The sequence below is a fragment of the Leuciscus leuciscus genome (assembly GCF_965113295.1).
Source record: "Leuciscus leuciscus genome assembly, chromosome: 1".
In the NCBI taxonomy this organism is placed as follows: domain Eukaryota; kingdom Metazoa; phylum Chordata; class Actinopteri; order Cypriniformes; family Leuciscidae; genus Leuciscus; species Leuciscus leuciscus.
This window is the reverse complement of record NC_138725.1, coordinates 57,531,279-57,544,175: the sequence shown is the minus strand read 5'-3', so window position 1 is coordinate 57,544,175 and position 12,897 is coordinate 57,531,279. Positions and strand designations below refer to the sequence as shown.

Here is a 12,897-nt window from a genome sequence, read left to right as displayed (position 1 = left end):
GGCCAGTATAAGAGCACAACCACGTATGTGTGTGTGTGTGTATTTGTTCATATGTGTATACGCGTGGGTGTGTATGAGACCAAGGCCTACACAGGTTTTCATACTTTCTGCTGCCAAAGAGGGGGCAGACACACACAGAAACGTACTATATGGTCATAAATATTCATAAATCTTCTAAGAGCATTGTATGGTAGAAGGAAAATCTTGAAAAGAGCACTAAACATCTTTGAAGTTACACAAGTTTCTGAGCACATGTAATATGAATCACATTTATGGACAGCTATATGTGAGAATAGGTGTGAGTGAGTCCACCTTCCCGGTCTGTATAAAGATCCCAGGCAAGAAGTAGGTATTTTAGACTGACGCCCCCTGCGGATGGGTAAATGTCGTTCAGCAGGGGCTGTGAGGAGGACTTTAGGAGAGGAGGACAAATTTCAGCGTGACACAGAAACCTTCCTTAAAATGTTAGGTGTATGTGACGGGAAGAAAAAGAAGAACAGAATGCTAGCTAAAATTATTAACTTACTATCAAACAAATATTTTTTTGGTAATACAAATGATAAACATTTAAAATTGATATTACCAATATAAAAATTCTGCACAAAATAATAAGCTGATCATTATTTTCATAGCTGATTAATGCAGGCCCGTCGCCCGGATGACACAACGTGCCCCCTAATCGCATGGTAATTCAGCAAACTTATTATTGAAAGCAAAAAAACATAATTCTGTGGATTTGGCCATTCTATTCCATAATGAACCATCTTCAGCAGCATTTAGCTCACAGGAACACTAATCTCTACAATGAAACATAATCAAAGAAAAATTAGTCGGAGCACTCTATTATAAATGGAGCACCAAATTCTCCATATAAAGTTGTGGTCAGAATGATTGGCACCCTTGGTAAATATGAACAAAGAAGCCTGTAAAATAAATCTGCATTGTTAGTCCTTTTAATCTTTTATTTTTTTAAATTCACAAAAATCTAACCTTTCATTGAAGTAAAAGAATTGAAAATGAGTGGAAAATCTCTTTATGAAATAAATGTTTTTCTTGAAAACACGTTGGCCACAATTATTGGCACCCTTTTGTTTAATACTTTTTTTCAACCTCCTTTTGCCAAGATAACAGCTCTGAGTTTTCTCCTATAATGCCTGATGGAGATCCTTCAATTCCCAGCTCTATGTTGGTGATTCTCCTCTTCAGTTCAGCCCACTCATTTTCTATAGGGTCCAGGTCAGGGGACTGGGATGGTCATGGCAGAAGCTTCATTTTGTGCTCAGTGACACATTTTTGTGTGGATTTTGATGTTTGTTTTGGATCGTTGTCCTGATGGAAGATCCAACCACGCCACATTATAAGATTTCTAGCAGAAGCAGTCGGGTTTTGATTTTTTATCTCTTGGTATTTGATAGAATCCATGATGCCATGTATCTGAACAAGATGTCCAGCAAGTTTGCCTCTAGCAAAAAAAATAGGTCCACAACATTAAAGATAGAGCAGTATATTTAACCGTAGGCATGGGGTACTTGTTATCCCTGTTTGCACCAAAACCATCTGGTGGTTTGCTGCCAAAAACAAGTTTTATTGGACCATAGAACCAGGTCCCTTTTGAAGTTCCAGTCGTGTCTGACAACTGAATATGCTGGAGTTTTTTTGGATGAACGAGGAGGATTTTTCTTGAAACCCTCCCAAATAACATGTGGGGATGTAGGATTTAGATTTTTTTAGGCTCTTTTTCAATTCTCCATCTATGATCCTTGCCACTCAAACTTTCCTCCTCGCCGAGCATTCAGACAATATAGACACATGTCCACCTTCTAGGCAGATTCGTAACATCTTTAGTTGATTGGAACTTATTTTTTTCAATGCTTTAGCTATTTTCTTACAGCCACTTTCTATTTTGTGAAGCTCAACCATCTTTTCTTGGGTTTTTCTCATTGTGATGGATGATCAAGGGAATTTGGCCTTTGTGTTTCCACATATTTGTACTCCTGTGGAACAGAAAGTCATGGCTGGACAATTTCATGTTCTTCCTAGTTACCCGTGTGTTTCTTAAAAATGTAAAAATGAATGGGAATATACTTCAGAGATGTGTTACTAGCATTCTAGGGGTGCCAATAATTGTGGGCAACGTGTTTTGGAGAAAAACATTTATTTTATAATGTTACTCCCCCCCCCCCCCCCCCCACTTTCAATTTGTTTACTTTTTGAATAAAAGATCAAAAGCCATCTTTGATCATATTTACGAGGGATGCCAATAATTCTGACCACAACTGTAGTAGGCTATGCTTGCTTTTCTGTTAACATTAACAGTGGTTTGTGAACGTAGACGGTTTAATAACAAATCATTTATCGTTTATACTGGGATGTGTAGGTTGTGCATGACACGAAACTTGAAACTATTTCAAAGAATAATCTAAATCTAAATGTTTTTAAATGGGAAGTGCATATCCTCATGATGTTGGTTCAACCTCCACTGATCAGAAAATTCATATTTTGTGTTTTGGTGTTGTTTTAATATAGAACTTGGTCTATTTCAGTTATATTATGCTAAATAAATACGGGATGTTATTGTTTTGGTTAATGCCTGTTTCTCAGATCATAATAAAGTGTGCCCCCTATAAAAAAAAATGCCCCCAAGATAAATGGCTCATATGCAGGTGGATGCTGCACATTGGTGGTGGTTGAGGAGATTCCCCAGTTCCATGTTAAGTGCTTTGAGTGCAGAGAAAGGCACTATATAAACGTAACAAATTATTATTATTATTTTTAGGAGTCATGAAATTATTTTAGTATGTTCCTTAAGTTTCCCTTATAATGTCATTAAAGTTTTTTGCACAAAAAACAAATATATATGTGGAAGAAATTGAAAACGGCCACTGTTATGATTGGCTAACGTCATTGCATAGGAAAAAATGTTGAGGCGCCCTCGCTACGGTATGTGATGAAAGTGTTTAAAAAAAAAAGATCCATATAAAAATGTTATTTGGAGACAAAGCATTATCAAATAATGGTAGTGTACTATTCCAAATATATGTGTGCTGCTCATGTATCTAAACAACATATTTGTTTGTTCCAATATTAAAAACTGCATCCTGCAGGACTGAAGAGCAGAAATCTTCCTGTAAAAAGGAGAAGATCTGCAAAAACACCCACAGACCAACAGCACAAACTACAGGTCAGAGCCTTTGACCTCAGACTGTAAGCACAGGAAGGCTTGGTATAGTAAAGACTGCAACAACTATATTCAGCTATAAAATAGCTGTTTTAAAATGAATGCTGAGAACCTGATTATATGGTGTATGATGGTTCAAAAGGGGGAATTATACCTTATGATGACTCAAGAGTGAAAGACACAAGGCATTTCATAAGGAAATGGCCGTCTTACCTGTCGGACGAAGCTGTTGGAGGTTGTGTCTGAGGAGGTGCTGCCATCTGAGCGTTTGAAACGGCTCTTCCTCTTTGCACACTTCCCCTGAAAGAGGGAACATTAGAGAGAGAGAGAGAGAGAGAGAGAGAGAAATGAAAGGAAATTAGAAATAATGGCCACTTTTTTGTATGCATGCCCACTCACACAAACACAAACTGTAGATTCCACATCCTGTCCCTGTGTCCAGATATGATTAAGCATAATTACTTATGTCCTCCAGTGTTCTCTGGGAATCAGTAATCTGATTGGCCTTAACACTAGCCAATGGCCTGGCTGCCCTTGGCAGGGCCCTCTATGTGGCATTCATAGGCGCCAGACTCCGTTGCCATCGAGACCAGAAGGAGGCTATATTGGGTTTGGTGGCACTAAAAGACCCTGATAGATCAGGCAATACTGCGACATGTTCAAAACCCACATTAACAGCGATGCACACAAGCTTTCTGACACAAATGCTTGCAAAAACGAAAGCACTTTAACACCAAAGAAAATGACGAATCTAAATTGGAAAGTTATTATATAGGGTTCATACAGGGTTCACACAGTTAACGCTGTCATAATTCCTTCATGGTAAAGAACATCTGAAAGTTTCTGTGTGAATATTTTTGTGCTTGAATAAAAATCTTCTCAAATATGCGCTCTTTTTGTGGTTTAAGAAATAAAATCTCTGTAGTCAGCTCTATAAGGTAGGGGTATAACAATATATCGCAATACAAAAATGCAACATCGTGGGTAGTGACAATATGTATTGTGAGTTCACCCAAAATAAAAATAACTGTGTGAGAAACAATGTTCATGTCAGTACTATTTAAACTACTATATACACTGCTCAAAAAAATTAAAGGAACACTTTGAAAACACATCAGATCTCAATGGGGAAAAATGTCATGCTGGATATCTATACTAATATGGACTGGGTAATGTGTTATGAACGAAAGGATGCCACATCGTTTGATGGAAATGAAAATGATCAACCTACAGAGGATTGAATTCAAAGACACCCCGGAAATCTAAGTGAAAAAATGATGTAGCAGGCTTGTCAATTTTGCTGAAATTTCATTGCAGCAACTCAAAATGGTACTCAGTAGTTTGTATGGCCCCCACGTGCTTGTATGCATGCCTGACAACGTCGGGGCATACTCCTAATGAGACGACGGATGGTGTCCTGGGGTATTTCCTCCCAGATCTGGACCAGCGCATCACTGAGCTCCTGGACAGTCTGAGGTGCAACCAGGTGATGTCAGATGGACCGAAACACAATGTCCCAGAGGTGTTCTATTGGATGTAGGTCAGGTGAGCGTGGTGGCCCTTCAATGGTATCATTCCTTCATCCTCCAGGAACTGCCTGCATGCTCTCACCACATGAGGCCGGGCATTGTTGTGCACCAGGAGGAACCCAGGACCCACTGCACCAGCATAGGGTCTGACAATGGATCCAAGGATTTCATCCCGATACCTAATGGCAGTCAGGGTGCCATTGTCTAGCCTGCAGAGGTCTATGCATACCTCCATGGATATGCCTCCCCAGACCATCACTGACCCACCACCAAACCGGTCATGCTGAACGATGTTACAGGCAGCATAACATTCTCCACGGCTTCTCCAGACCCTTTCCTGTCTGTCACGTGCTCAGGGTGAACCTGCTCTCATTTGTGAAAACCACAGGGCACCAGTGGCGGACCTGCCAATTCTGGTGTTCAATGGGAAATGCCAATCGAGCTCCCTGGTGCTGGGCAGTGAGCACGGGGCCCACTAGAGGACGTCGGGCCCTCAGGCCACCCTCATAAAGTCTGTTTCTGATTGCTTGGTCAGAGACATTCACACCAGTGGCCTGCTGGAGGTCATTTTGTAGGGCTCTGGCAGTGCTCATCATGTTCCTCCTCGCACAAAGGAGCAGATACCGGTCCTGCTGATGGGTTAAGGACCTTCTACGGCCCTGTCTAGTTCTCCTAGAGTAGCTGTCTGTCTTCCTGGAATCTCCTCCATGCTCTTGAGACTGTGCTGGGAGACACAGCAAACCTTCTGGCAATGGCACGTATTGATGAGCCATCCTGAAGGAGCTGGACTGCCTGCGCAACCTCTGTAGGGTCCAGGTATCGCCTCATGCTACCAGTAGTGACACTGACCCTAGCCAAATGCAAAACTGGTGAAAAACAGTCCGAAAAGATGAGTAGGGAAAAAAATTTCAGTGGCCTCCATCTGTAAAACCATTCCTGTTTTGGGGGTTGTCTCACTGTTGCCCATCTAGTGGACCTGCTGTTAATGTCATTAACACTAAAGCAGCTGAAACTGATTACCAACCCCCTCTGTTACTTAACTGACCAGATCAATATCCCATGAGTTTAACTGACTTGATGATATTCTCTGATTAAAAAGTGTTCCCTTAATTTTTTTGAGCAGTGTATAATGTTGAATATAATGGACAATAATGCAATGGGGGAATATTTGTGGGTCCTGATAATGCCAAATGTCTTATGTTACCAGTAAAAAGTGGCTTAAAGTGGTAAAAAATTATTCTGTTTTCAACTTCAGAATCATGAATTTTTTTTATTCTGGTGTCACCATTGTCCTGTGCATTGGGTTACCAGCGCTAAGTCTAAGACTGTTCATTTCCACCCCCAATGTAATACCAAATTCACCATTTTAATCAACAGTACATTTTTTGTTAACCTGGCTTATACCATTTGTCTTGAAGTATCGGAATAATATTGTATCGTGAATTCAGTATTGTGGTATCAAATCCTGATATGAGGGTATCGTTACACCCCTACCATAAGGTCTTATGCAAACTAGTGCAAAGTCTGACACATTTGCTCAGTAGTTGATTCTGGGAAAAACACTGGAAAAAAAAGCAAGCCTCAACAACAATGGTTTTCAGCATTGGTTACTCTAACTACACAATATTATGATTACAGACACAGACTAATTGCAAGCTTACTGGAAACTTTTACATAAATCAAACCACAATGCCATATCTTTACCAATACTGGTAAACATCCAAAGAACTTGCCTCTATCTGTGCAGATGAAATAACATAACATTCATTTAAAACCAGACAGAGGGACAGAACCCCACTGTCTGCATTGCTGCTGCGCACTATAAAAGGCTCATAATAGTCTTTGAAAGTCGCAAAAAAGCATAATTTAGCACTGCCTTTACAAATTATTGTGGTATACAAGACACTCTAAAAACTTATCTAGCACCATAGATCATGAATTTCAATATTATTAAAGTCAAAATAAAAATAAACGTTTACCCAGTCGTGGTCTTGGTGTGCATAAATCACCTGCTTCACTCCAGTAAAGGAATGATTGTAATTAAGCTAAAATAAAAAATAATAAAAAATATTAGATTAAAGACGCCCTGTGGTGAAAATCAAGTTTTGAATGTTGTTTATATGTCTATGTGGTATTTAATATGCTTTAAGACAAACCATGTGCAAATTGACTGTGTTTCTTCACACATCACTAACTACCTTGTAGCCAAACACGTCAACGTGCCGGTGGGCTTTAGCATATCATTAACTATGACTGCTCTAAAGCAGAGGTGTCAGAGGGGCCAGGTTATCCTGGTATATTTTTCAGTTCATATGAAAAATCAGGTACATTTAGCAATATAGCGGGTGAATTATGTATCTGATGTGTATTACAATGTTATGATGAACTATATTTTCTTTCTCCACTGACGTTCTGAGTTGTTCAAAGCGTTTCTGGATGCTGACTGCCAGAAGGCAACTGTCTGAGGTGGCGAACGGGAAAATGGTTTGTGTAACATTAGCAGCACATTATTAGCTGTTTTATAACGTAGTCAAGCAAAAGGCTAATCATATTAATTATCGTTATGTGTCTGACGTTGTAAAGAGCGATACCATTGTGCAGCGTTTACTACAGTAAAGTTGACCGAGTGGATCAGATAGTCTGAGTGGAGTGAGTGGAGGCGGGGCTAATTAGCATATTCATGGTTCTGTGCATATTAAATGAAGCAAGGGGAGTTACTTTCAAGCTATTTTAAAGGTCCTTGCACACTGTGTCCGAAATTCTCGTCCAAAATTTTCGCACATTAAAAAATGAATACGACCTCACGTTGCGTCAATCGTGTTTACTCACACTGCCTCCGAAACTTTCTTCCGTCATAAAAAAATTTGGATCGGATTCGATTTTCTGCGTTTTTCACATCCGTAGCAAGCATTTTGAGAAGTGTTTTAACAAATTCAGAGCCACCGAATGACGAATACGAAAAAATGCATATGAAAATTTCTGACTCAGTGTGCAGGAACCTTTAAGGCATGAAGACATTTTTTTTTCACAGGAAAAAAAGTTAATATGTCTATAATAGTTTTGTTTATTATAATATATGTTTATAATAGTTTTAAGGGATAAAATTATTGACTACAGGGGGACTTGAACAACTTAATCTGTCCTGTATGAATAGATTGAATCAAACAAGAATTTCTGTTTTTGTTTCAATAATTTTAGTACACATTTTAAAGTTTAAGTTTTACATGTAATATTTATATTTTATATCATTTCAGTCTTGTTTCAATTATTGTAATAGTTTTAACAATAACAATTCTGAAAATAACCTTATTGCATTTTTGACACCACTTGTACCTTTAAGTCCAATTGACACCGCACAGACAAACGGTAACAAACAACACGTTTGTTGGGTTTTGTCGGATCAGTGTGTTACCCCTGTCGGCGTCTGTTGGTGTTGGTCGGGGTTTGTTTTCACCCGACTGAACATGTTCAATCAGCATTTGTCTGTGTCTGTTGGGGCAGTGAGAACGACAGTTATTTTTCGTTCAATTCTGAAATTCAACTGCCATCTTGTTTGTTGCCGTTTGTCTAGTAGTGGGAAGTTCGGATCATTTTACTGACTTGGATCTTTGAATCTCGTTCATCAAAATGAACAAATCTTTTTTCGAGTCATTTCGTTCATTTTATTCATTTCAGCAGATTGTATTTAAAATGTTACATGTTAATAGCCAAATTCCCCAAACACATCAAATGGTGATCACATTTAGAATAAGAAAAAAATTGCAATTCAAGGAAAAGGCCAAATTATGAGAAACAGAAACGATTAGGCTAATTCATTTATCTGGGTCTTCAGACTATGCAATCTGTTAGTTTACCTCACCTCCCGAGCTAAACTGTTCGTTCATCTCGTGACATCCACATAAGCTGAAGGTATGCAGTCGGTACCAGATACAGAATTGATTCGTTCATCTCTCGGGTTTGAGTCATTCGGTTTTATGCCACGTAACAGCATGTTGTTATTAGGCTATAGCCTATATAGGTATCTTTATCAAAGTGATTTTCCCCATCATAGATGAAGTTTAAAGCATTACCAACTCTTTAGTACCACATTCATATGGAAAAGTACCATCATGACAGAAATGATGAAAATTATAAATTGTAAGAAATAAAAAAGCTATAATTTTAAGACCAAAAACGGAGCATGTAACTGTTAAAAAAAAAAACGGTCTATGCGCTTGTTTGTAAGAAAGTTAGGGAATTATTAACTATTTCTGTGTCCAGCGATGTTACATCACGTCACGTGACAAAAGAACGAAAGACTCAGAAGAATCAGACCCGAAGACAGACAGCATAGGCTCTATGGGACTGACAGGAAGAACGAAAGACTCGGACCTGAACCCGAAGACTCGAGAGATGAACTTATCATTTCTGTTTCCTTTCCAGTATACTTGTTGCGCATGCAATACAAAATTAACGAATCACTCTCTGAGACAACTCGGTAGTCCCGAGTCATATTAAAGGTCCCATTGCATGGATTATTTTATTATTTTAGAATGTTTCTTGGGGTGCCCTTATAATGTTAGTATGTTTTTTAGATCAAAAGTTGTTATAATTTAGAAATAAAAGTAATTTTTCCTAGCCTGATTTTAGCCTCTGATTTGAACGCTCTGTTTGAAGGGGCGTGTCTGCTGTGAGACTTCAGTGTAAACGCCCACTGCTGTGATTGGCAAGTTGCAGTGATGAGCATTGAGCAGATGACAGTCTGTTGATCGCGTGAATGAAGATCTTATCATTGCAACGCAGTTTCTGCACTCTCACTAATGATTTCACCAATGCAAACATGAGGTAAGTACAGTAAGAGCTTCGTTGTGCAGCGTAACAGCGTCATTGATTTCATAACGAGTTTTGGCAAGTGTCCAGATAAACTCGCGCTGTGTGATTGACAGCTTGGGCGATTGGAAAGGGATTGTTCTTTGATCGCTTTCTGTATATATATTAATCACAGTTTAAGTAAGATTATTTTCATCCTACTAAGAGAAACGACGTGAAGTTGATCGTTTAGTCACTGGCTTGATTTACTGATGCATAAACAGTATTGAACGACTTTGAGAGAAGGATTATCTGTCTGAACTTGAACAATTACACATCAGAAATTCACATAACCCACTGGTTCTTCAGAGGCTCGGATGAAGGAACTAAAAAAATACTTTTCTGTTAATTTGTACATCCAAACACTGAGCAACTGCATGCTTCGCTCGTTTGCAAGCCATGATGTCTCTCGAGGAAAAACCAATATCGTGGGCCAAATTCTCTTTTCGGGCAAAGAAGAGAAAGGGGAGGTAACCATTCCCCCTATGACGACATAAGGGGAAGATTTCTAGATTTGCCCGTCTGAGCTTTCATTTTCTCAAAAATACCCAGGGCTTGGTTTACACCCATCAATATGTCTAGCCATTGGGGGGCCATAGGCAGGCTAGGGAAACTCATATTAAGGTTAAAAACTAATTTTCATGCAATGGGACCTTTAAAGATTCGTTCGTTCATGACCGACCCATCAGTAGTGTGAATTGGGCTTAACAATCACTGTATCCAAAGACCAAGCAGGATATCAGAGAGCAATGCAGTACACAATACACATAAAATATTTTAATCAAACAACCATCTTTACAGACCATAAGCTGTTTAATGTGGAAGGTTTGTGAGAGGCAGGAAATGCTCATATACAGCAAAACCAGATCTGAGAAAGGCCAGCAAAATGTCAAGGGAGGGAGGAGGGATGTATTGCTATGGTGATGAGAGGTTTCCTGTTGACAAACAGCCTCTGAGGCTAATTGGGTAATTAAGGGAGAAAAGCTGTGCCACGGGGGCAGGGGAAAGGATTTTGGAGTTACACACTGTCACCACTAGTTTATCACAGAAAACAAAGAGAAGAGAAGAGAAGAGAAGAGAAGAGAAGAGAAGAGAAGAGAAGAGAAGAGAAGAGAAGAGAAGAGAAGAGAAGAGAAGAGAAGGCTTAATAAAGTTTAAATTGAATGTCCTCAAATGACCATGTGTGGCTAATGATATTAATATCTACATTAAATTCTGACGCATGGTCCTATGCTTAACAAAACTAGGAAATACACTTTTTCTGTACTCAACCACCTTGTTCACACACTCGCTTCTCTACACTCCGCCTCCTCACAGTTATGTATAGACATGATTCAGATAGAGCACCTCTCCACAGCACAGGTCACACACATTCACGCTACTGCATTATATAAAGACCATTATATAAACACAGCCCTAACAATCAGAAGCACTACTGAAACATCCATCCACACACCAAACTAATAAGACGTGCTGAACAGGATGATGACGACGAGTGGCCTTTATGGAACAGGTGCACGTTCATACATCAACCATCCTCTGAAATAAACCACTAAACAGAGGAAAGAGCAGAGCCAGTGAGAGGAGAGGTTAACTTAAAAAAACTGAAGTTAAACTGTCTTGTCTCCTCACAAATAGAAAGTGACAAACCTAAAAATTTAGACAGAAAAAGAGAGAAGAAAGAAGAGAGTGATCGGGTAGCTGTTTGTTCAGCTTGTCATGTTATCACCAGGGTGGGCAATTACATTTTGGGCAGATTTTGGTACTTTTTTTGGCAGTAGATGGTAAGTTTGCACACTTGCTGAAGTAAGAGGTCAGAGCAAAGAAAAGACGATTAAGTGGACCAAGACTCCATCACAAGTGGGCCAAAAGCCACTTTTTAAAACAAAATAAAAAGTAGATTATCTTTTAATTCCTTTTCAATTTTAGGTTTACTTAGGAAAACAAACACTGCCATCACAGTTAGGATAGATAGATAGATAGATAGATAGATAGATAGATAGATAGATAGATAGTGGTCCGGTGTGGGCGTGGTTTGGGGTAAGAAAAACCCCCACGGTCAAAGCGCTATGTGATGACATCACATATTTTATAGCATATGTTGACGTCATCTTTCCAGCACTCACAGTGTGTCAGACACCTCTTTTAATTAACTTTAACTGAACGGCTCATGAGACGAGCCTTTAACTAGTACCAGATGTAGCCTACGTTTTAACTGAACAAAAAAGCGATCTCTTGTTTAATTAACAGTGATGGTTCGTAACTTATCAACAGAATAGACTATCATAAAAAATGCAAGACTCTAGTAGGCCAGCTGTCTAGAGAGACAGAGTGAACAGGGACTAGGTGATGAAATAATGTTTTCCCATTAATTACCGGAGAAAATTCTTTTTTTTCTAAACAAATGTCAATATTCAAAACAACGTAGCTCATACATTAACAACTTTCTGTGTCTTTCCTCGCAGAATCACTTCTAAAAGACATTGTGCCGAGCGCGAGCGCAAAGATGCCGCCTTGTTGCCAAGTAACCACAATCTGAGATACGGTTTATAACGACTAATCTTCGCCATAAACAAAATCTGTGTTTTCACTCAGCCATTCTTAGATAGCGGGCAGCAGGTTGTATTTTGTCTTTCGTTGCTTGCACTTGCGTATAAGCTGAGCAGTGTCTCTCTCTCTCTCTTACCTGAGCGTGAGAGCCGTGGTGGTCGAACATGTCCATCTGGATTTCCTGGGTTGAGGTGGAAGGCGTCCTGGACATAATACCCTCCTGTACCATTGATTTAAACTTTAAATTCGGTTTTAATGTTTCATTTAGATCCTGCTTTCAGTTTATTGTGCATTGCAAAATAATTAAAGATAAAATAAAGCAGACGAAGGTGATTTTCCTCTTTCCTGTGTCTTACAGATGGCTTGCCACTGCGCTGTTGCGCCCCCAACCCTGGTGGCGTTGAGCAGAAACCCTCTCCCTTCCCTTTGCAAATACAACGAGCTCAATCTCCAGCTGTTCAGCGGAGGAACCAAGCCCCACCCTCCTTCCTCATCAACCAGCCAGGTAGGAACAGGGCGTGGCTGGTTGACTATCCTCGCACTGATTGGCTGATCGAATGAATATTATTATGAGATGGATGACGCCTGTTGTTCTACTCCTCTCTACTGCTCCAAATGAACGCGAGATGACCACACCCATTGATTCTATATAAACCACAATATGCCTTTTTTTTTTACTACTACTATAATGGCTCATAGGATCAATTACCCAATCTTGTAAAAAATATTCATAATCTATTTTATTGTCAGAGATGAAGATTGTTAACAAAATAATACAGTAAATATAAAAAT

At 39.3% G+C, this 12,897-nt stretch overlaps 1 protein-coding gene across 3 annotated transcripts in view; it reads right to left on the bottom strand.

Moving 5' to 3' along the window:
• cacnb1 (calcium channel, voltage-dependent, beta 1 subunit) overlaps nucleotides 1-12,592 on the bottom strand; it is a 43,385-nt gene extending 30,793 nt beyond the window's left edge. The window contains exons 1-2 of one of the 3 annotated variants that reach the window (XM_082177005.1): nucleotides 12,242-12,592; nucleotides 3,392-3,478 (exon numbers count right to left, since the gene is read on the bottom strand). In XM_082177005.1, the coding sequence (XP_082033131.1) occupies nucleotides 3,392-3,478; nucleotides 12,242-12,334 (180 nt within the window). In that variant the 5' untranslated portion in view covers nucleotides 12,335-12,592. The remainder of the gene's footprint in view (nucleotides 1-3,391; nucleotides 3,479-12,241) is intronic. The other 2 variants (XM_082177002.1, XM_082177003.1) reach the window with 2 other exon arrangements.
• Nucleotides 12,593-12,897: the final 305 nt, after the last annotated feature.